General features: G+C 32.0%; 1 protein-coding gene and 1 pseudogene across 1 annotated transcript; one reads left to right on the top strand and one right to left on the bottom strand.

The window, feature by feature from the left end:
- Positions 1-2,574: 2,574 nt before the first annotated feature.
- LOC111675073 lies at positions 2,575-4,567 on the bottom strand (annotated as a pseudogene).
- An 11,702-nt stretch (positions 4,568-16,269) lies between these two features.
- LOC111675072 lies at positions 16,270-22,288 on the top strand. The gene is made up of 3 exons (XM_046950747.1): positions 16,270-16,598; positions 21,512-21,908; positions 21,973-22,288. The coding sequence occupies exons 1-3, from the start codon at positions 16,270-16,272 to the stop codon at positions 22,063-22,065; spliced, it is 819 nt and encodes a 272-aa protein (XP_046806703.1). The 3' UTR covers positions 22,066-22,288.
- The last annotated feature ends 3,436 nt before the right edge of the window (positions 22,289-25,724 follow it).

Raw genomic sequence — 25,724 nt, 5'->3', positions numbered from 1 at the left:
GCCAGCCGGACAGACGGACGGACGGACGGACATGTCTTAATCGACTCAAAAAATGATTCTGAATCGATCGGTATACTTTAAGGTGGGTATTGGACCAATATTTTTGTATGTTACAAACATCAGCACAAACGTATAATACCCTCCCCACTATAGTGGTGTAGGGTATAAAAAAAACAAACCAAACGCTTCATTTTTTTAAATAATCCCCATTTTTAACATACATACTGACAGGTGTAGGGTATTATATAGTCGGCTACGCCCGACTATACATTCATACTTGTTGTAAATGCGCTTAGACAGTGTGTTTTCTATACACTTATATGCGCTTAACACTAGCAATACGTTGTTGTTGTTCTTAACAGTATACAAGCAAGAGTAAAACAACAACACTTTTGTATTCATTGCTGGTAAACATTGACGAGACGTAGATTTTGTTTTTGTTTATCGTAAAAAAATTGTTTTAAAAAGCACTTGGAAAAAATTTGTGTTAGAGTTAAATTTCAAACTTACATTATTCGCATTAAAATTATTGTACAATAACTCACAATCTACTCTCATATAATTGAAAACGTTTTAAATACTTTTTTCTATTCATTAAAAAATATATTTGCAAAACAAAAGGAAAAATTATTTTATTTTAACAAAAAATGCAAATCATATAAAACCATTTACATCTACACACGTGTACTTCTTTTTCTAATATACAGTGTTGTTGTTGCTTTAAAAAAAAACAAGTAGGAAAGTATAGTCGGGCATGGCCGACCATATAATACCCTACACCATGAGTATATTTTTAAAATTTTTACTTTTTATAAGATTTTTATTTTTTGTAAAGAAACTTTTATGTTGAATATTACCATAATTCCAAAATATTTAAGCCATTTATTGATAAAAAAAAACTAAAATTTCTAAATAAGGCTTTATATAGGTCAAATATGGGCCGATCCTCGGTAAATTTGGGAAAAGGATATATTTCTAAATAACAGTTAGTTTTGTTTTTCATTGCGATACAAATGGTTACAAGTCAATTTGAAGGGGGGTTTGTATGGGGGCTAGGGTCAAATATAGGCCGATCCTAACGAAAATCTGCAGTATCATTTATACTTATATAAAACTTATTTGTGCCAATTTTTAGAGAGATAGCAGAATATTTGACATAATTATAGCATAAAAAGTTCAAATCGGGAGGTACGGTTGTATGGGGGCTAGGTGAAATAATGGACCGATTTCATCCATTTTCAATAGGCTTCGTCCTTGTGCCAAAAAACATGCTTGGTCCAAATTTTACCAAATTATCTTGAAAATTGCGGCCTGTACCTTGCGCACAAGGTTTACATGGACAGCCAGCCAGCCAGCCGGACAGACGGACGGACGGACGGACATGTCTTTATCGACTCAAAAAATGATTCTGAATCGATCGGTATACTTTAAGGTGGGTATTGGACCAATATTTTTGTATGTTACAAACATCAGCACAAACGTATAATACCCTCCCCACTATAGTGGTGTAGGGTATAAACATGAAAAAATATGACATTTTTTGATGAAATTTTCAGAGGTTGTCTCGGATTTTTGCTCATATCTCCGTTATTTTGCTCATTTTAAATAGCGATCTTCTCAAAAGCATGTCTAATAGAATTATTGAAGATTCGGATCTCGCCGATATCTGGGGTCCTCTAAAAACTGACTTCAACAGACAGACAGACGGACATGGCTTAATCGACTCCGCTTTCTATAAGGAATATACTTTATAGGGTCGGAAAATTATATTATAGAAATTACAAACGGAATGACAAACTTATATATACCCTTCTCACGAAGGTGAAGGGTATAAAAAACTTAAGAAAAATTGTGCAGTGCAAAAAATATGAAATATTTTGCTTATGAAAGCCAGTACAAAAAAATAAAAAAAGTAAAAAACCCTTTGTAGCATTTACGGTATTTTTCGATATATCTATTTTATTTTTGTCACTACATATTACAGAGATCTAGAGTAAGTTTTTTTGTATTTGTATCTAAATATAATTGTAGAATGTAGGAAAGATTTGCAAATTTGCAAAAAATTTTTAATTTTTGTCAAAATCTACCTGAACAGATTTTGTTTGCTTTCCATTTGCCATTTCCCTATGTACTAGATGAACATCGTCTTCTGTTCTACTGATACTAACTATTCTTTTGCTACAAGAGAAAAAAATAATTAGAATAGAATGAATGAATGAATGAATGAATGAATGGATGGGTAAATGAATGTATGAGGAGTCAATTTAATGGATATTTTGGATAAATAGTCGATCATTTGGGATTATGTGCTATAAAATTGATGATGATAGAGAAATAATATGGATTGATTGGATAATGGTGATGCTTCAATCATATTATCTGCACCTAAGCTACATATGTATGCATGATTTTTTTAGAACTGGATATTTTATCAAGCAGTCAATCAATATGATAAAAAATAAGTTTTTGCTAAGTTTGTTTTGTTTGTTTTTTTCTAATCAAACATGGAATAAAATTAAAATATTTGTCTCCAATTTTTAAATGATATGACTGCTTTATGGATTCTATTAGGTATTATTGCAAATAGAGGAAAATAGCACCATACAGAGGACTCCAGGAACATATAGAGCACAATAGTAGTATCGGTATAGCCAAGGCCACTAATGTGGCAAGAAGTATTAGTAACCAAAATAATAGTTTATTTTCAACTTTATACAGTGTCTGCAATGGGGTAAGATCCTTTTTTAAATTTATGGGATTTATGAAACTGTAAGTGAAAATTTCTACTTACATCTGTTTCACTAGTGCTGGCTTCCCGACCAGTCATAATAGCAAAGGAACTATTATGTTGAGATAGGCGCTGTTGGATTTGTGATATATCGACAACTGATGAACTATCATAAAGTACGGTGGCTGTAACTATACTTCTGTCCTTGATATCTGGATTACCCGAGGGTTGAATATTTTTTGCTCCTGGTTCGTCTGGTTTTTATGCACGAATTTCGTGTATGATAACTTTTCCACCAGTAATAATGGATAATGTCTCTTCAGTTTAAGTTTTATCTGGATTCAAACCGGGCACTACAAAGGTAATAGCTCTTGTACGACTTTCTGGAGGATATATACGTATAGTGGTTGTACTTGATCGAACTAATACGCATAAATCGTATGCTTGAGCCTTAAGTATAAAAATGTTTTGTTCTTCGGCCGAAGGTGACGATGATGTCATTGTTTGCCTTTTGTTTCGAATAGAAACCTCTTTTTTGGAACGAAAGCTAACTTTTTCCCCGTTATCTTGTCTAAAGCTAAATTATTGTCATCGTTGCCATTGATGAGCTCATAATATACTTAATTTTTAGGTGCAGTGGCATCCGGCAGACGGCTGTTACGGTAAAACATTTTAAATCTCGAACCAAAATAAACTCATAAACGTCTTCTTCAAATATCGGCGTTTCGCCATTCACATCAATCAGTTTAAATAATAATCGCACTTGTGCTCTATTGCCGGTACCATCATTGTCGCGTGTTTATTTTTGGACACTGTTATTAACCCGGTTTCGGCATCTAAAATCAGTGAGGTATTAAGATAACCCTGTATTGCGGTATAACGAACACGACCACCCATCCCCGTATTAACATCATCAGCGTGAACTTGAACGACCTTAGTACCGACCGTCATATTTTCAGGTAGTTCTACTGTATAAACTGGCTGTGAAGACCGAGAATTGTCATTGACATCGTTAATATAAACAGTAACATTTACAATGACTGAGAGATTAGTTGCGGATCCCAGTTCCTGAGCTAAAATCTGAAACTCAACCGTTTTTCATAGTCTAAAAGTATGTTATCATGTACATGTATTAAAAATGACGCATTACGTTCAGCGACATTAGACGAAATCTTTCACCGGTATCATCGTCATAGACGCGTGTATCTATCTATCTATCTATCTATCTATCTATCTATCTATCTATCAATCTATATTTTTATAGGTAGGTGAAAATCTTGCATTAGATACCCAGATGTTGGTTGGGTTATGTCGGATTTCTACCGACTAAAAACACCTCATTTCTATTCCATGAGCCCTGCGGGACTGTCGGTTACGATATTACTTCGCAGGATCGGATAGACTTAATTAGTCTCTGCTTCTAGCTGCAACAATAGCTTTCTCTGCTTTTCTTCCACTCTCAACTTTTCGTGGATTTCTTTAATGAAACTACAAACGACGTCCCAATTTTCTTTCTTTTCCATTGCCACATCTATTATGTTTGCGACGTTAATAACCCGTCCTATGACTATTTCAATTGACAAACGCGCATTTTCAAATCTTGGACAGCAGAATATAACATGCTCAGCATCTTCAGTTTGGGTTTTGCAATACGGACAATTTGGAGTCGTATCCAGAATAAATTTGTACAGATAGGACCTGTACCCTCCGTGCCCAGTGAGGAATTGCGTTAGGTAGTAGTTTACTTCGCCGTGACATCTGAGTACCCATGGTTCTATTTTTGGGATCAGTCAAAACGTCCATCTCCCTTTTAGGCTTTCTTCCCAACTCTTCTGCCATATTTGCATGGACTTTTATCATTCCAATTTCGCTATTTCTTTTGCATTTGATGGGTTTGATGTTTTTTGCTCATATACCCGTCTTGCTTCGTCGCTAATATCTCGATAGGGATCATTCCGGCTACAATATAAGCTGCTTCTTCAGAATTAGTTCTATATGAGCTGCAAACTCTTAAAGCACATAATCTGTACACGGATTTCAGCTTTTTTGCAGCTGACTTGACTTTGAGGGCTTCTGACCAAATAGGGGCTGCGTATAGGATCGTCGATTTTACTACTGTTGAGATTAGTCTTCTTTGGCACTGTTTAGATCCTCCGACGTTAGGCATCATGCTTTCGAGCTTATTTTTTCAATATGTGGTTTGAAATTTAGCTTATCTTCTATAACTACTCATAGATATGTAAGATGCTGCTGAGATGAGATGGTGTGGTTTCCAATTTGTATATTAATTTTCTCCCGTTTCCGATGACTACTTATTAGCACAGCTTCTGTTTTGTGTTCGGCTTATTCCAATCCGCTTGTTTTCATCCATACTCTAATTGTTCGAATTGCTCGATTGATGCGCTAGGTGGGGCATAACAGCTATATATGTATATGCCTCCTATTTTGGCACTTACAAATCCTTCTTCCAATTGTATTTGGGAGTTCTTTATCGCACACTTTCCACATGCCCATATCGCTGTTTTGCTAGACTTGTCCTTGGCTCAGACGCTTGTTTGAAGATTTCTGTGTTGTTCGCATATAATGGCGACATCAACACCAGTTTCGCAGATAGTCTGCGAAAGCAAGTCCTGTGCCGCCCGACAGTGGTTGAGATTAAGTTGAATAAATCTCACCTGCGGACCTTTTCCAGTGCTTCTTTGAAAACTGGACATCTTCCGCTACCTGCCATATGGTTGGTTTCTCCTCTTTGCCTTTGTTTGCAGAGCATGCATTCTGGAACTTTTGAGCAGTCCTTTGTTATGTGGCCACTATCCATCTAGCTATCTATCTATCTATTTATCTACCTATCTGTCTATCTATCTATCTATCTATCTATTTGATATAATATAACAGTTAGAGTCCTCAAATATTGTCGGAGCTAATTTAGTGTCAATATGATTATTTAGGATAAAATGTGGGAGGACTAGCATTAGGGGTCGTTATACCTCCCATATAAATTAAATACAAAAAACGTTTATCTTGGAAACTAATACAGTTAGAATATAAAAATTATGCACTAATACTTTAACATCCATGTAAACCGCACATACGCAGCGAGCTCTTAAATGAGCTCTCTGGATTTTCTTCATTCACACGTACGTAACTTCCAGATTAAGAGAATGAGAGAATGGAAGTTTTTTTTGATTGAGATCAAGGGTGGAAAAAGAGATTTTGTTTCAGTATCAAAAAATATATCAGAGAGTACTTTTTTGGATTTCAAAGTTCTTAGGTTAGGTTGATAGGAGGATGTGTACTACACCAAATCCGAAAAAAATGCACCTAGGCCACAATTGGGCCTGTTGTGCGCTCTTTATCATGAAAAAAATAACTGAACTGTGTTAGTCAGGAATGTTATTTCCGGAATAACATCACTTCCAAGATACTTGGATCTATCTTCGACGAATGCCAGGCAGTGGCAAAGAAAGAGTTCCAGAGTTTCACTGTCCTCTCCACATGCTCTACATACGTCTGAATCCGCACGTCCAAATGTGCTCGTAATCCTGTGTGTCCACTCAGAACACGTACTATTATACTTCAGACTTGTTCTTTTTGAGGAGATATTTTTTCTTGCTATCATCAGGGACACCCCATAGGATTTTCGTGGTTCTACCCACTGTTTCATTATTCCAAGAGGTCTTATGAGATTCTCTCACCCACTGAACTCAAATATGTTCAGCTTTTGTTGCGTCGAATGGTTTTGCGTTTGTCAGTGTAACTGCCTTGAGCTCCCTTCCCTTTAAAGCTATTACATTCGCTCTTTCGTTACAGACTACTCCCGAGTGGGCTGGTACCCATATTATGTGAACCTTGCCTCTGGGAGAGTATTCAGTTAAAGCTTTCTTACAATCCAAAGTACTAAAATTTTATTTTTATTTTTTTTTGCTAAAAGTTTGTAATTTCTGAAATATGTTTATACATTTTAAAGTTGGAATGGGCTTTATATGTTGATATGGTGTCCGTCCCTCAATGTTAACACCTTTGATATAATTTGATGAAGATACAAAGTATCAAATAAGACTCGGGAGTATCACGGTACTTTTGCACATCAAATAGTGTCAAAAAAGTACCATCGTACCAATTTTGCCATCCCTGATTGAGATACATATAGAGAATTACCTGATGTTAAACAAAAAATAAATTCTTCTTAGCATTTTAAAACATCTCAAAAAAATTAACATTAAATATTTGAATAATTTTTTCCGAGTGATTATAAATAATAATGTGATCAATATATATATAAACATGAATGTGTTTTTGTTTGTATGTTTGAACGCTATATACTACTAAACGGCTAAACCGATTTGCTTGAAATTTTCACAGCGTATTCCTGTATCTCTGATTTTCAAGTGGGCGAGGAGTTACGCCCACATTAAGAAAATATAAAATTCGTATATATATATATATATATATATATATATTATATATATATATATATATATATATATATATATATATATAATATATATATATATATATATATATATATATATATATATATATATATATATATATATATATATATATATATATATATATATATATATATATATATATATTTTTATTTATATATCAAATAAAAAAAATAAAGCAAAGTGACAGAAAGCACTATAAAAACGTTAATGGAAGGGTTTCCGAAAAGGGTTCAAAATTTCATCACTAGTGATTAAAACTATAAAAATATTTTTTTTTGTAAATATAATAATAATTTGAATCAAGTAATAATAATTTGAATCAAATAAAAAAAAATAAAGCTGTAAGTTTAGCGGTTTCTTTTTTATAAACATATACGTATGTTAAGAATTTTTCGATCTCACTCCTTAATATTAAATTAGAGCCCTTAAATTTTGTCGGAGGCACTTTAGTGTCAATATGATTATATGGGATAGAAAGTGGATGGACTAGCGTTAGGGGGCGTGGTACCTCACATATAAATTAAACATAAAAATTCGTTTATCTTGGAAAGTATTACATTTACAGTCTTAAAGTTTTGCACGAATAACTTTAATATCCATGTAAACATTTTGTGTAATAAATTGTAGATTACCCATGAGGGGAGCGGCATCTCCAATATAAGTTAAATACAAAAATTCGTTTATCTTGAGATAATGTAAAAGTTAGAGTCCTCAAATTTTGTTGGAGCCATTTTAGTGTCAATATGATTATTTTATGATAAAATGTGGAACGACTACCGTTAGGGGGCGTGGTACCTCCCATATAAATTAAATACAAAAATTCGTTTATCTTGGAAACTAATACAGTTAGAATCTTACTTTAACATCCACGCTACAAATGAGGGGAGCGGCACCTCTTATATTAATTTAATACAAAAATTCGTTTTTCTTGAGATAATATAACATTTAGAGTCCTAAACAAGTAAGAATGTTATATTCGGCCATGCCAAATCTTATATACCCACCATCAAATCATTCATGTTTATGTAGAATTTTACTGATGTACTTACATTTTTGGGTCAGTAATATGTCTTAAAGTCATTTTCAGAAGGGGACCTTGGTAATGTCAATTATAAATCCATTTTCGTTAAATTTATGAAAATGATTTTGTTTCCTATAAAACTTTTTTATGTCGAATTTTATTGCTTTATATATATGTTATGAGCAGATATAAGCATACATCTCTTAGCGATAAAGTTATTTTCTGAAGGGGGCATTTTAATAGGTATAGGAGAAAACGTGAACCGATATTCTTACTTTCAATAAGGATCGATCCTTATAAAATTTGATAGGGAGATTTTGGCTCGCACGAAACTAGTGTATGTAGAATTTTGTAGTAATGAGCGTTGAATTCGTTGTCTAAAGGGCACATTATTAGGAGGTTACATAATAATGGACTCATCCCATAAAACTTTTATATGTCGAATATTATTGTTATATATATATATGCTTCTTAAGGTAGATATGAGCATTAAAGTCGTTTTCTGAAAGGGACCTTATAGGTGGGATAGGGTCAATTATGTATAGGGTCAATTATCCTTATAAAATTCTACAAAGAGATTTATGTCCCCATAAAACATGTTTGTGCCGAATTTCACCGCTATTGATGCTTCTCTTAGCCAGTTATGAGCGACAAAGTCAATTTCTGAAGGGGTCTTTATATGGGGGGTAGGGTCAATTATGAACCGATCCTTATAAAATTCTACGAAAAGATTTATGTCCCCATAAAACATGTTTGTGCCGAATTACACCGCTATTGATGCTTCTGTTAGTCAGTTGTGAGCGATAAAGTCATTTTCTGAAGGGTACTTTGTATGGGGGGTAGGGTCAATTATGGACCGATCCTTATGAAATTCTATGAACAGATTTATGTCCCTATAAAACATGTTTGTGTCGAATTTCACTGCTATTGATGCTTCTCTTAGCCAGTTATTGGCGATAAAGTCATTTTCTGAAGGGGACTTTATATGGGGGGTAGGGTCAATTATGGACCGATCCTTATAAAATTCTACGAAGAGATTTATGTCACCATAAAACATGTTTGTGCCGAATTACACCGCTATTGATGCTTCTGTTAGTCAGTTGTGAACGATAGTCATTTTCTGAAGGGTACTTTGTATGGGGGGTAGGGTCAATTATGGACCGATCCTTATGAAATTCTATGAAAAGATTTATGTCCCCATAAAACATGTTTGTGCCGAATTACAGCGCTATTGATGCTTTAGTTAGTCAGTTATTGGCGATAATGTAATTTTCTAAAGGAGGCCTTATATGGGGGCTAGCCGAAATCGTGGACCGATATTGCCCATTTTCAATACCAAACAAACTGGATCAACTGTAAGTATCTGTGCAAAATTTCAGCTCGCTAGCTACTTCCGTTTGGACTCTATCGTGTTTTCAACAGACAGACAGACGGACGGACATGGCTAAATCGTCTTAGAATCTAATAAGGACCCAGAATATATATACTTTTATGGGTCTTAGACGAATATTTCAATGTGTTACAAACGGAATAACAAAAACAATATACCCCCATCTTTTTTGATGGTGGGTATAAAAATTATTATTTAGGATAAAATGTGGGAGGATTAGCGTTAGGGGTCGTGGCTCCTTCCATATAAATTAAATACAAAAATTAATTTATATTGAAAACTATTACAGTTAGAATCTTATACAACTTATACAACTAAATTCTTAAAATTTTGCACGAAGAACTTTAATATTCATCTAAACATTTTTAAGAAAAAAGAGCAGACTTTAATCTGAGGAGGCTTGGAGCGCCCATATAAATAAAATAGAAAAATTCGTATATTTGAGAAACTGTTAGAGATAGAATCATTAAATTTCACTTGAAGAATTTTGACACTCATCTAAACATTTAGAGTATAACGAGCGAACTTTTGATGGGGACTATGAATAAAATACAGAATATTGTTTATCTAGGAAAATATTGAACTAGATTCATAAAATTTTGCATAATGAGGGGCTTGACACCACATATATGATTAAATACAAAATTTTGTATATCTTAAAAACTGTTAGATAATTGAAATTTTTCATAGATAGAAATTGGCGAACTTGCAATAATTAGCTTGCAATAATTAGCATAATGTTAATCTAGAAAACTATTGTGGTTGGAATTTTCAAAATCGTTAAGTGGGTTTTTTTTTATACTAGAGGGTAAAAAAAATATTGTATATCCCAAGGCATTAGAATAAGAAATATTCTTTAAGACTAAAGGTATATAATTGCTTCGGAAGCTATGACCAATTACTGGCCTATCGCGAAAAAATTCGGAGAGTGAATTATACATAAAGAAGATATTTGTACCGAACTTTATCCCGATAGCTTTATTATTCAAAGGAATATATGCGATTATATGATTTTCAGAAATGGACAGAAAGGGCTTGAATGAATGTCGGAGTGCTTTACGTGAACACCTGCCTTGACGACCTTATTTAACGGTGGTTTTTTTATCCACTGCGTGAGTAAAAACTAAACAACTCACCACCGCCCTTTTCTGTTTCTTACACGCAGGTTGCAAATTTTTGTACATGAAAACTCCAGTCCATGTACAAGCAAGTACTCGAGCTATCTAATCTCTTGCCATAGTAGTTAAGGTGGGGGAAAGGCAGGTGTCATGAGCAAGCTCAATCTAACCCCGACATATTATCGCCCAACCCCACTACTATGGCTCTGTTGTTTCGGCAACAGCACCTAAAAGGGACGTAATTGGTAGTCCGAAACACGGATCATATTAATTGACAAGACTTTATTTCAGTAGTCACAGAGACCCACTGTAATAAGTTAAGCATACATTCAACCATGTAGGAAAATCGCTAAATAAATCAAAGAGAGGGCAGTGACCTTGCACCATCCTTCCACTCCGCCACTCCATCCTTTAAATCCACCAATTACTCCATTCTCTCTATAGAATGCAAGTAGACGTCAGGAAACCTCAGAAAAACATCAGAAACTCCAAAAAACTCCACCTTGTATATCCAATCTTTACATTATCAGCGCAAATCCAACATTTTATTAATCTACAGTAAAGCTCTGCTATTCGTACCGCTCCAGCATCTAGGAACGATAACTGAAATGTATCATGAAAATTATATTCAACATGTATTAGTCTTTTAACCAAGCACTCTCTTTCCGCGATTTTGGTTTTAACCACAACCACTACGTGGATCCCGAAGGTACTTTAAACAACTGACCAGCCAAGACATAGTCCTGCGGGCAACTGGCCACCCGTAGTACCAAATTATGTGGAGCTCTGGTCCGACCTCTTTTCAATCTATGCAAGGACTAAGCCATTCAGTAGACTGTCAACACCAATTTATAGTCCAGGAAGACCACACGTATTGATAGCACCTATCTACCCCCGGATTGCAATACACCATGATGCGACACTCATCAAGGATTCATGCCCGGGGCGAACCAAAAAATTTCATAGAGTAATTTATATTTATTTTTGTGACGAATTTTATCCTAAAAGCTTTATAATTTGATGAAAGTTACGCTCTTAAGTAATTTTTGAAAGTTGGCCTTATATGTGAACTACGACCAACAACGCCCTATCCGGAAAAAAATTGTAAAGCAATTAGATTTTGTGTCGAATTTTATCACAATAGATGAGCGATATGTAATTTTCTGAAGTGGACCTTATATGGGAGCTATGACTAATTATGGACCGGTACAGATCTACGTTGGTAGTATGATTTTTGTTTATATTTATCTAATCTACGTATAATGTATTAATACCCTACATTACTTTAGGGGGGAGGGTAATTGGGTTTGTGCTGATGTTTGTAACGCGCTATAATATTGGTCCTATACCCACCTTAAAGTATACCAATCGGCTCAGAATCTCTTTCTGAGTATATTATTCTGTCTATCATTTCACCTAGGCCCCATACAACTGAACCCGCCAAATAGGGATTTTAAGTTCGTAATTATTTTTAAGATACTCGTATGTCGACAAAAAGTTGCAAAACTTAGTATGTTTGTATATTTGACTATATACAAACCGACTTCTAGTCGGCTAAACCGATTTTCTTGAAATTTTCACAATGTATTCCTGTATGTCGGGAAGAGGTAATAGGCTACTTTACAAATATATGAGCAATTATCAATTTTGATATTGAACTAAACTTGAACGCAAATATTTTAAAACATCAGTTTTTAGCGTGGCACATTTGCACTTATATAGGAAATAATTTGAATTATTGCGTAAATTGATTTTTTTTAATTTGAAATATAAAATCGGAGGAGCATGCAAAAATTTTATGAACTTTTTAATTTTTTTATTTTTGCGATTTTATATATTTTTTCAAACATTTAATGAATAGACATGTAGATAATGACAAACACAATGGTTTGGGATCATAAATGTATTTAAAATGTCCTTGTAAGCTACAAGGACGTGGACGGACTAGAGTTAGGGCCGTGGCACCTCCCATATAATTTAAATACAAAAATTAGTTTATCTTGGAAACTATTACAGTTAGAATCTGTAGAAGAACTTTAATAATTATCTGAAAATTTGTAAGAAAAAAGAGCGGACTTTCATTGTGCTTGGAGCCCCAATATGAATAAAATAGAAAAATCGTATATCTGAGAAACTCAGAAATGCAACTCACATTGAATCCATCAACAACTCAATGTAAACATATTTAACTAAATATGCATGTATTTCTCTCTTTCCAATAATAAAACATGAATAATCAAAAACAAACAATAACTAATTTTAATCAAATTGAAAACAAGTTAGTAAGTTATCCTACATCACTAATATTTATGAACATTCGCTCACTTAGACTAAACTTCACATCTTTTCTTGCAACAATAAACAACATAATATCTAAAATCAAAATAATAATACTAGTTGAAGCAAATATAACAGATAACTAAAACATTTTTTATCAAATAAAAGGTTTTAACTCCACATTCCTCAACAGAGAAAATAAAGGTGGAGGTGTTTACATAGCAGAAAACCTGAACTGTAATGAAATCTCACTAAAACCCTCCTCTTTCGAAATAATACAAATACTTAGATCTCAATATAAATAACAAAATAATGTCTTTACTGTCTATTTACCGTCCCCCCATCAAAATATACCAATGTTTACCAACGAACTGGACTCAATCATAAACCATATTAAAAGAAAACAAGAGATTATGATAGTTGGAGACATAAATATATACATATTAAAAGAGAATAATACTACAAAAACATACCTTAATATGCTAATGTGTAATGGACTACAGTGTATTGTTAATGAAAGTACACGTGAAGATATTAAAAGAAAAACAAACTCGTGTATTGATCATCTCTTTTTAAGAACCAATAAAACAACAACAGCAGCACATGCTTTCATAATAACAACAAGTATATCTGACCATTACTCATTGTTTTGTTGTGTGGATGAAGAAGAGATAAACAAACGAGGTGACCAAACTATAGCCGATCAGGGGCCACAGTTTAGTAACTTTAAGATAAATAAACAAACTCAAGGAACAAACTGGAATGCATTAATCCTACATGAAACAAATGTAAATGATTTATGTGATATATTAAATGAAAAATTCTGTAATATTTATAAAAAATCAACAAAAAAGCAAGAAATAAACAATAAAAGATCATTAAATCCTTGGATTACTGAGAAGATAGTTAAATACTGTGATATACGCGATAAACTTTTTAAAAAATGGCGAAATAATCGTAAAAATAAAACGTATGAAGATGAATATAAAATATTTAGAAACTCTGTAAATAAAAAGATAATGTTTGAAAAAAATAATTATTATAAACAAAAATTTATTGAAATCAGGAATGATATTCGAGCAACATGGAAGCTCATAAACGAAATAATTGGCAAAAATATTAGTAATATTGATAGTTTTATAACAAAAAACTTTAAAAAACAAAATGTGAACGATATTGTAAATAACTTTGCGCTAAATTTCAATGAAAATTTTAGAAAAATAATACATAACTGCGATATAAAAAACGATTGATAACATTGAAACTTCGATGCAAAACTCGATTAATGTGGAATATACCAACGAAGAGGAAGTGTATAACATACTAAAAACTCTAAATACAAGGAAAGTTGCAGGTGCCGATGATATTCGGGCAAGGGATCTTAAAACGAACGCTAATTGCTTAACACCAATAATTACTGGATTAATAATGCTAGTCTTGAATAAGGAATTGTGCCTAACATACTCAAAGTTTCTATAGTAAGACCAATTTATAAAGCAGGAAATAAAACAGATTATAATAACTATCGACCAAAAGCTATCCTACCGGTAATAGAAAAAATCTTAGAAGAAATTATTGTCAGAAGACTTAAAAACTTCTAAGAAAAATTTAAAATCATCGACAGACATCAATTTGGATTTCAAAAAGGCAAAAACATTAACCAATTGCTAGTCTGCACTCATATACATGTTTTAGTCTTATTTATAGACTTTAGTAAAGCGTTTGACACTCTCTCACATACGAAACTCATCCAGATTCTCGAAAAAAATGGAATACGTGGAAACAGTGTTGCCAACTTAGTGCCTTTAGCACTATTTGCGGTGCTTTTTGGTGTGCCAAACGCGGAAAATTTTGCTCATGGTGCCTTTCTTCAAAAAGGCACTAAAGTGGTGCTTTCTAATTTTATGACAGTGCATTTAGTGCTTTTTATACCCAACATATACCCAAGATGAGTGGGGTATATTGATTTTGTCACTCCGTTTGTAACACATTGGTCGTATATATTTTGGGTCCTTATTAAATTCTAAGGCGATCTAACCATGTCCAACCGTCTGTTCATATGTCCGTCCGTCTGTCTGTTGAAAGCACGATAGGGTTAGAACGTAAAGAGCAAACGAGTTAAATTTTTCCACAAATTTTTATATGCATCAAAATTTCTCTACCAAATGGCATTAATACTCATTACCGACTTAAAAATATTCGACATAAATATGTTTTATATAAGCCAAAATCTCTCTAGCAAATTTTACGGCAATCGGTCCATAATTGACCCTACCCCACATATGGTCGCCTTCAAAAATTGATTTTAACGCTCATTACTGACTTAAAAATACGTGTTTAGCGGAGAAATTCGAAATAAACTACTTTTATACAAATGTAATCTTCCTACCGAATTTAATTCGGATTTATCGGTAACGTACCCTACCCCCTATTAAGGTCCCCTTAAAAATATGAGTACAGCGATGAAAATTGACAAAAAATAAGTTTTATATAATTTTTTTACACAATTGAATCTATCCCTCATATATAAAGCCTCCATGATTACTTCATTATTTTTTATTATAATTCTTTATGCCGAATTTTATGACGATTGGTCTATAACTGACCAACAAAACAAAATCTATGTACAAAATGTACAAAAGCAAATATTCTTCAAAAACAAAATTTTCAAAATAGTTTAAAATAAGTTATGTTAATCACTATCAGTGAAATTAACAATTTTTCCAGAACTCAAAAAACTTAAAAATAATATATATAGATTTTGCAAAAAAAAAAAAAATATATTTCATAAGTTTTGTAAAATTTTACAATTTGGGTGTGAGTAGATCGGTTGGCCAGTTGGTAGTGTGCCTGTCAGTTTGAATGTTTAATGACATTTTACTATTTTTAAAATTCTCATCTTATTTATCTAATATTCGTCAAACATTAGTTTTAGTTCTTACGTTACTAAAAATCTAACTCACACCGGTGAAAGACTTTAGTATGTGCAATTTTTATTAAAATAAACAATATTTGACTGAAAAAACGTTAGTGCTTTTTTACCCATTTTCAGTTAGAAAATTACGCTTTTTTACCCCTTTTTAATTTTTTTGCGCGCGTTTTGCTTGACCAATGTTGGCAACACTGCGTGGAAATACCCTAAAATGGTTTAAAGATTATCTACAATGCAGATCTTACAGTGTAAAAGTAAATAATAAGCTCAGCAACAACATATTTTATGACTGTGGTGTCCCACAAGGGTCCAAACTAGGACCAATACTATATATTTTTATGCTAACGATATGATGAAATGTCTAAAAGGTACAACGTTTGCATATGCTGATGATACAGTAATAATAGTGGCTGACAAAAATATAAAAAACGCAACGGAAACAATGCAAAAACAACTAGATATTGCAACAAAATGGTGCCACGATAATGGCCTTATCATCAACGCCAATAAAACTAAAATAATGCACATAAAACCGCCTCATTTGACCAGCCCAAACATAGAAATAATATATCACAATCGTGAATGTTTACACCAAAAAGCCAATAATAACACCAATAATAGAACTGATACCTGTTCAACCGTTATAGAAACAGTTAATTCTTATAAATATCTAGGAGTGTATGTTGACGATAAATTTTAATGGAAAATACATATTGAAAATCTCAAAAAAAAAGCTCCGAAAATCATCGTATATGCTATATCACCTATGTAATTGCGCCACATATAGCGTACTGCATCAAAGCCTACTTTTCACTAGCATAATCATATATAAGGCACGGTATATCAGCATGGGGAAATGTAAAATACGGTAGTACACTACAAAAACACAAAATCGTCTACTAAATATATTGTGGAAAAAGCACCAACACCACACAAATAATGAAAACAGCGGTTTAACAAATCACGCGAATTTAAATGATAGAAGCCAATGCAGTAAAATTAGTCATACGAGACGATTTTCAGTTCGTTTTTGATAATAACTCTAACCGCTCATTGAGAACATAAAGTGAATGGTTACGTGACATCGTAAACGAAGTACTTTTTACCCTTCTCAGTGTCCAGATCTTAATCTCATAGAACACATTCCCTATATTTTGAAAAAAAATTGATCAATGTACATGGCAGAATTTTCACACAGAAATCATCTTATCTGTGAAATCTATCGCAATCTGTGAAGGATAGATTTTGAGATCTTACTCCAAGCGAGTTTCTTTGAATTAGCTATTAAAACGATGCTTACCTAATTTGGGACACGTTTAAGTTTTAAGCACTATAATGTACGGAGACTTTTTTACTCCACCCCTTTACTGTGGGGAGGGTATATTGGGTTTGTGCTGATGTTTGTAACATACAAAAATATTCGTCCTACACCCACCTTAAAGAATACCAGTCGGCTTATAATCAATTTCTGAGTCGATTAAGCTATATATTTTTAAGTTGGGTATAGGACATATATTTTTGTATGTTACAAATATATTTTTGTATGTTATTTTTGCAAATCGGACAAATATTTTAGAAAATATTACATATTATGTTTTTAACAACATATTGTACGAAAACTTATTTAAGTCAGTCTACATGCAAAAGCAACAAAAACATGCAAACAAATTTATAAAACGCCTAAACGGATGAACCGATCAATAAGCTATATTACTAATATGTTAAGTCATGTCACACGGATAAGGTTGTTAAGAATTTATCTTCTAAGTGTTTATACTAACTAAAACTAAAAATAACAAATACTGTCCAAATGTTTAATGCTAATGACAAAAAAGGTGAAAGAGTTAGTTAGTGACACACTTTTTTTTAATTTTGAAAATTTCCAAAACCGATATCGTTTAGAAATGAAGACCTAGTGTTTTACAATTTTGCAAATCTTAAGCTGGAAGTCTTGTGTATATAATCCTGTAAAAAAATTTTAAACATTTTATTCTTACCAAAGTTATTAACAAATGAGTTCAATTTCAAAGGAATTAAAAAACTTTGACAATTGCTCACAAATCAATATGTCTCGACTACTTCATATTTGAGAATAATGTAAACATGTGCAAAACTTTATTAATATTATGTCTGTTCCCGTACACGTTTGGGTTGCAAATTTTTACAATAAGTCGTTCACGTACTAAAATTTCAATGCATTTTGTTGTTTTTCTTATTACTTCTGACTTAAAACTGCAAAACTGGCTAGTACTGGAACACACATATTTTAAATTTGAATCACGGAATTCGGGAGTATCACGGTACTTTTCATCATCAAATAGTATCAAAAAAGTACGATCGTACGTATTTTGCCATCCCTGTGTATAATTCGATGGCAGATTTTCGTTTTAATTTACAATTAAAATTGAATACAAAAACGTCAGCAAGTGGTTTTTCAATATAAATGATGAAAGAAATTTGCAATATCTTTCTACTGCAGCTATTTCAAGGTATGTCTATTACGATATTTTTTTATTTCAAAAGTAAAATCAAATGTTGTAACGTATATTGCCATAGGCTATATCACAAAGAAGAAGATGGTGATGAAGATTTTGTGCCTTACAGAGAACCTGAGTACTCTGATGTGAAAAAAACCTTGCGAAGTTAAAGTTAACGAAGAGAGTGATAATAAATCGAATATTGATGAATTGATGTCGAGTTATATAAATGAGTCGTACTACGAGACTAAAGGCTCCGTAAAATGATACAAGGAGATGCCAAAAATAAATCGACGACCAGCAATTAATATTATTCAGGAGAACCTCTTCATTGGACCAATCCAGTCACTAAGAATATGTCAAGAATTAAAATATTTAACTGCATTCTCAGTGACACTGTTAAAGATTTAATTCGAAGATTTTCCATCAAAAAAGTCCATGCTGAGTACAACAAGAGAAACTGCAACAATAAAAATTGTTACAGTTTAAATCATTATTCGAAAAATTCATATTCGAAAGCAATAAGTTAGATGAGAGCATGGAAGTTTGTTTGGCTAGCTCGTATGATATTATTTTAGACTCCTAACTCATTTGCTTCGCGCGTATTCATATAACATACACTGCATGCCAATTAAAATAACATAACCAGTGTATGCAAAAGTACTGAAATAAAATCATAAAATAATTTATATTATATCCAAAAGAAACCAAACATAACAAATCGAACCATGACATGGTGGTATGTCACGTAGGGTACACTTTCCCCTCCAGCAATTACTTGCAAACACCTATAACAGAATTGTTACCCGAAAACTTTATAAATATGTCCCTAAAATATACACACATAACATTACATACATAATTGTATCCTTTTGTTTAGGCTATCCTTCTCTTACAATCAAAAGAATATACAGATTCATTTCAACAAAATAAATAATCAATGAATTCTATTGTAAAAGAAATTGACAAAAATAATAATACGTAAAAAATGCATCGACCAAAAATAAAAAAATATAAATGAATACGTATATAATGCATAAAGAAACAATGATAATTACTCTGAGAGCAAATAAATCAAGAAATACTAAACAAAATAAAAACTTAGTATTGAAAATTGGAACTTATAAAGAAAATTTACATGTTAATGAGAAACAATTTGGCAAACGGACTGACGTATGGACAAGAGTTAAAAATAATAATAAAGAAATAGTAACAAATAAAATGAGCCTCCAATATAAATTAAATACAAATATGTTTATCTTGGAAACTAACACAGTTAGAAAATTAGTTAGTTTGTTAGTTTGAAAGGAGGATGTCATATATATATATCAAAACCGAAAAAATACACCTAGGCCTTGAGGCCTGTTATGCGCTTCTTAACCAGTGCCACAGGTGGGAATCGAACCCACCACCTCTGGTCTACCAGGCTAGAACACTAACCACTAACCTACCGGATGCCACTAAGCACCAACATTTTTATTTTAATATTTTTTCAGGGTTTTTCCATTTTGCACAATATGTATTTTTAATTGGAAAACATGGTTTAATTTAATTTTTATTCGAACTTTGTTTATGAACAAAAAACTAAATTCTCTTAAAAAATGTACAAATTTCTTTGTAAGTTTGTTTATTTCTTTGTGCGTCAATCACGCCTAAATTGATGAAACAATTTTTTTTAATTAGGAAATGAAAAGATATATGCCTAGAAGCATCAATAGGCTATATAACTTTCCGAATTGGACTAGAAGGAGTAAACAAATAGGTGAAAACAACGACAAAATGGGAAAAATTTTTACTTCTGTGCATAAAAACTTGTTTTTGGCTATTTTAATGCAGAAATATTTTCGATTTATCATTCTAAAATGTTAGAAATATGTATTAGTAAAGTTGCGTTGCGAAAGTTGGAACAAAACTGGTATCAAAAATTAACGGAAAAGAGCGAAAAACTGAGAAAATCAGTACTTTTGTGGTAGAAAACAGATTTTTGTATAATCTAAAGCGAAATTATTTTCGATTTAGTTATCTAAAAGCCGTGATACACGGTTCTCACGTTGTAAGTTAAATTTTCAGTAAATATCTAACAATCGTCTGAACTTAATTTTTTTTGCAACGTTATCAGACAGACAATTTACTAAAACTAAATTTGTAACATAATTTTACTGCATTATATAACCAGTATATCTTTACTGGTTACTGAAATTCAGTAAATTTTTACTGTTTACTGAAAAAAGTGAGTAAAATTTTACTAAATACTGAAAATTTTTTCAGTAAACAGTAAAAAATACTGGTAATGCAAATCTTACTGAATACTGAAATTTTTTTATTAATCAGTAAAATTTCCAACCAAAATGCATTATTAGTAAAAAATATTATATTTAACTAAAATTCTTATACAACTATTAACATATTGATCTCTTTTACTATATTTCTGTTAATAATCTAATATTATAAAATATAATAAATGCTTCCAAGAACTTTTTATTGCCCGACAAAATTCTATAATATTTGACCTCTTATATTAATTTATACGAGTTCTTGTTTTGTGAAAAGATTTACAATTCCTAAAAGGAAATTCAAATGCTAAATCATTTATTAAAGGAAAAAATCATTAAAAATCCGAAATCTTAAGTATTAATTAACTGTAATTTTTTACCACTCAAGCCCAAATAATTTTGAAAAGGAGAAATAAAATGTATTGTTTTGGTAAATTTTGTGAAAGTTGTTCTGAATTATATAGTTTGAATGTAGATTTAAATTTCGACATATTTATTTCAGGGGTAAAAAGCAAAGACAATATTAATTTTTTTAAATCCTGGCCAACGCCGGGTACAAAAAGCTAATTGTTTAATAAAACTATGGATTTAAAACGTTCATTGCTGTGATTTCTATCTATAAGGCGTTGAATTATACATACTTTTGTGGGTCGCAACATTATGGAAATTACAAATGGAATGACAAATTTATATATAACCTTCTCACGAAGGTAAACTGTATAAGGATAAATTAAAATTATAAGTAATAGTTGTAGTACATTTTGTGATACTTAGATCTAGTTAAAAATATTTCCGATTAAATATTGTTTTTAAACATAGTCCATTTGATTACCACTTATAGGAATCCTGATGAGATTTTGCAGAATTCACATTGGAACGATGAATTAAAAGTGTGGAAATTACCCGAAACTTCAATGGATGTTTTTAAATTGCCATTAGCTTCCAGTTTACGTAATAAACAATATATGGACAATGCTTTACAAAAACGCATCAATTCTTCGAATTCTCTTCAAAGTACTTTAAATAGCATCAGCTTTGTACCTGTAGACTATGTTAGGGAAACTATTAAGTCCAATAAATATATTTCTCCAAAAAACGACACCACAACTGATGCCAATACCTCAACACGCAATTCAGCTAATGAAAAAGAAGAACAAGACAAAGATGAAAGGGAGGATAAACAAAATTATCTATATAACATCAAAAATGTCAACGGCAGATCAATCTATGCCCTTCAGGTATGTATTACATTGTGTGCCCATTCAATTAGCCGCATTTTACTACTATGTTTATTTTATTTAGAATTTTGATCATCTAGATTTGGACAAATCGGAAATTTTGCAAAATTATTTTCGCTCTAATCGTCGAAAACATACGGCAGAAGTAAGAAAATAAATCAACATTTTCACAATATCTGGACATAACAATGTGATAAAAAATCGGATCATAAATCAAGTGTTACTATTAAAAAAGAAGACAATTCATTTACGAAACAAAAGCTTTATTATTCAGTATTAGTGTTGAATCTTAGTTATATTTAAAAATAATAAATAAGCTGTAACATAATAATAGGAAAATACTTATAAGTATAACTACATAAAATGAGTTTTAAACAGAAATGTTAAATAAATATTTTAATTATTTTATTATGTAACTATTAAACAACTGTAAGTGTATACCATATTGAACGCAGAACGCATATACATATATGCCCCGTTTATACTAGCCTGAGCAGAATCGTGAATAACCACCAGCTACTTTTAGTTGATCAAATATTTGTGGAAATAAGTTTTCTCATATTTTTAATAGAAAAACACGGTTAATGTTGTTTGCGGGGAGGTGCATGGGAGCTCTTGTTTTTGAGCTCCCATGCTCCTTCAGTAATATTTTTGTATATAAAAGGTAAGGTTCCCATATGATGTGAACCTTACCTCTGGGAGAGTATTCAGTTAATGCTTTCTTACAACCCAATACGGTCTTAGATTTAGTTCTATCTCCTGATATCGCCCTAATTGCCTTCAGGCTGTCGGTAAATATATTAAGCACTGTGGGCTCCATATTTATTCTAATTCAATTTACGCATTCCGTTATTGCTCATACATCTGCCTGAAAGCTTGTGTTATTATTTAGTATACTATGGTATATTTCTTCTTCTGGATCTTCAATATAGAACTCCAACAACTTTTGTCTAAAGTAGTCCACCTTTGTCTAAAGCAGTCCACCAGATTATTGAAGTATAAACTAGAATTGGTCTAATTACACTTTTATAAAGCCAATTTATCATAGTAGGACTCCCCCATTTCATGCCTATAGTTCTCCTACATATCGCCCAGCACTGATGTGTTGATCCTATCGTCTATGTGGTGTCACCATTTTAATTTTCGGTCAAGGATTACACCAAAGTATTTAACTTTGTCTGTCAGTGGTATCATCTTGTCCAGGAAGCAGGTTTGGCATACATAGAAATGTTTGTCTTTCTTGTGAAAAGACAGATTTCCGTTTTTGCCGGGTTAACATTGAAACCTCTCGGTTGAGCCCAGCTAAAAGCCGTATTCAGAGCTTCCTCAACTCTCCTACAGAAGTAATTTGGATCCTTTCCCTTTAAAAGTATTTCCACATTGTCTGCATAGCAGACATGTCTAATTCCTTTGTCGGTTAGGGTCCTTAGGAGGCTATTAATCGTGGTAACCCAGAGTAAAGGTGGAAATTTACGTGATTTAATGCATAATCCTTTTAGCGAATAGTCCAAGGTTCCTATAAAAAGCTATATGTATCTTGCCTGTATTAATTTCAGTATTGTTCTGAATAAGAAGATTTTCGTCAATTTACATGTATGCAGCACGATTGCATACGAACTTCTCAAGAAGAGAGTCTAAAAATTAAATATTTTATTTAGTTGCTTGGAAGCATTCAACAAAGTAGGTTGATGTCGCTTTCACAAAACAAAACAAAAACAAAATACACAACTCAATGACGCCAACAGCATCCAAACATACATCAGAGGTTGTCTCGGATTTCTGCTCATATCTCCGTTATTTACTGACCGATTTTGCTGATTTTAAATAGCGATCTTCTCGAAAGCATGTCTAATAGAATTATTGAAGATTCGGATCTCGCCGATATCTGGGGTCCTCTAAAAACTGATTTCAACAGACAGACGGACATGGCTTAATCGACTCCGCTATCTATAAGGATCCAGAATACATATACTTTATAGGGTCGGAAAATTATATTATAGAAATTACAAACGGAATGACGAAGGTGAAGGGTATAAAAACAAGAGCATAATTTACAAAAACAACATACACCCTAAATAATTTTCTAGAATGCATAACAATGAATGTAAATAAGATCAGTCTTATTTCATACTTTTTTGTACATTTTAATTTGTCCATTTGTTTATAAATATTTCCATTTTATAGTACAGCAATTTAATCTTCAAAATTGAAAATAGCCAAATATTTTTTTCAGTGCAATTTCATTGTCACCTTACTCTCAGGATTCTGACTTGAGGTTCTTTTGAGTGAAGTATGGCTTGGTTTAGAATTTGTATTTTCATAGTAATAGGAATAAGTAATTTATGTTTAAGTGGTTTTCGGTGACCTTGTATATCAATTAATAACCGATCGCAAAATAATGTTACAATATCATTTTTGTGTATAACAGAAGCATTAGTGCAAATTTTCATATCAATAGCGCAATTTGAGATTTTCGGAAGAGGATCTATGGACCGACCCTTAAAATAATTTCACTGTAACATTTATGTACATCTATATATATAACAAGTTAGAGTGCTATATTCGGTTGAGCCGAATCTTAAATACCCTCCACCAGCTACTTTTATATTATTAATTTGTTATTAATTGATCAAATATTTGTAGAAATAAGTTTTCTCATGTCTTAATTAGAAAATCCCAAAAATTTAAACACCTTAAATCTGTTTAAATACATATTTCAGTAAAATTTTGTATCTATATAGTAAATTTGTAATAAGTAATGTATGTTTAAGTGATTTTCGGAAGAACCTTGATTATTGAAAAAATCTTGATTTCGATCGTAAACATATTCCACAGCAACATTAATTTATATAAAGAAAAAATTGTGGCTAAATTCTTTATCCATATTATTATTTGGTAATGAATATTGTGCAATTAAGTGACCTTTTATTGGAGCTATGACAAAATTTATATATAAAAGCTATATTAGTGCTAAATGTGTGAAAATCAATATTTGGTAGTGATTTATGTGCGTTTAAGTGATTTTCGGGTGGGGACCTTGTATTTGAGCTATGACCAATTATTTACCGATCGGAAAAAAATCCACAGTAACATTTCTATATACAAGTGCAATACTTGTATCAAATTTTGTACGGATATCTTTATCCGATTTGCGATTGTTTTTCTGAAGTGGGCCTTGTATGGGAGCTATGATCGATTATTTACTAGAGTATTCAAATATTCGGGGTTTTGTCTTATTCGGTTTATTCGACAAATAACTATTTGAGGTTTTAAGTTGGCCGGTTAATAATCGGATAATTCAAAATTATTCGGTTAATCGAATAAAAGGCAAATGTTTGTACGTTGTTCTAATAATAATTTCTTTTTTACAATATTTTTCTTCCAATAACAAACAAAGTTACAATTTTCCACTTTAAATTCAATTCTATAATTTTTATCTCAAATATTAGAAATTATTTATTTTCAAGTGAAATTCACTTCTATATAAAGAAATTAAGTATAAATATTCATACGTTCCTATGAACTAGTCAACTATACATTGCTGAAGAACTTATTATAAATACTTTAGAAACACAACACTGTTTCTCAAAACTGGATGTAGAAAGTAAAGGCGATATCATTATTTTCAAGATTTCTTTTCAGAAATCTGAAATGTTCTGCATGAACCCATTCTAAGAAGTAGGTAAATCAGAAAAACTTATTACAATGTGAATATATTAATCCTCGGAAAGGATTAATAGATGTAAAGGACTTTATAATTTCTCAAGGAATGAGAAATTATAAAGTTTAGTTGTAGCGTGTGGGGAAAAAGAGAAA

The sequence above is a fragment of the Lucilia cuprina genome, chromosome X (assembly GCF_022045245.1).
Source record: "Lucilia cuprina isolate Lc7/37 chromosome X, ASM2204524v1, whole genome shotgun sequence".
Classification (NCBI taxonomy): domain Eukaryota; kingdom Metazoa; phylum Arthropoda; class Insecta; order Diptera; family Calliphoridae; genus Lucilia; species Lucilia cuprina.
Note: the sequence above shows the minus strand (reverse complement) of the source record. Positions and strands in the feature narration are given on the sequence as shown.

What these genes read in the sequence shown, in the direction of transcription:
- LOC111675072 (XM_046950747.1), top strand. Translation starts at nt 16,270, where the DNA reads ATGATGAAATGTCTAAAAGGTACAACGTTTGCATATGCTGATGATACA. An exon ending in TCTTATAAATATCTAGGAGT is followed by an intron (nt 16,599 to 21,511) that starts GTATGTTGACGA and finishes TACCACTTATAG; the next exon opens with GAATCCTGATGAGATTTTGC. An exon ending in GATCAATCTATGCCCTTCAG is followed by an intron (nt 21,909 to 21,972) that starts GTATGTATTACA and finishes TATTTTATTTAG; the next exon opens with AATTTTGATCATCTAGATTT.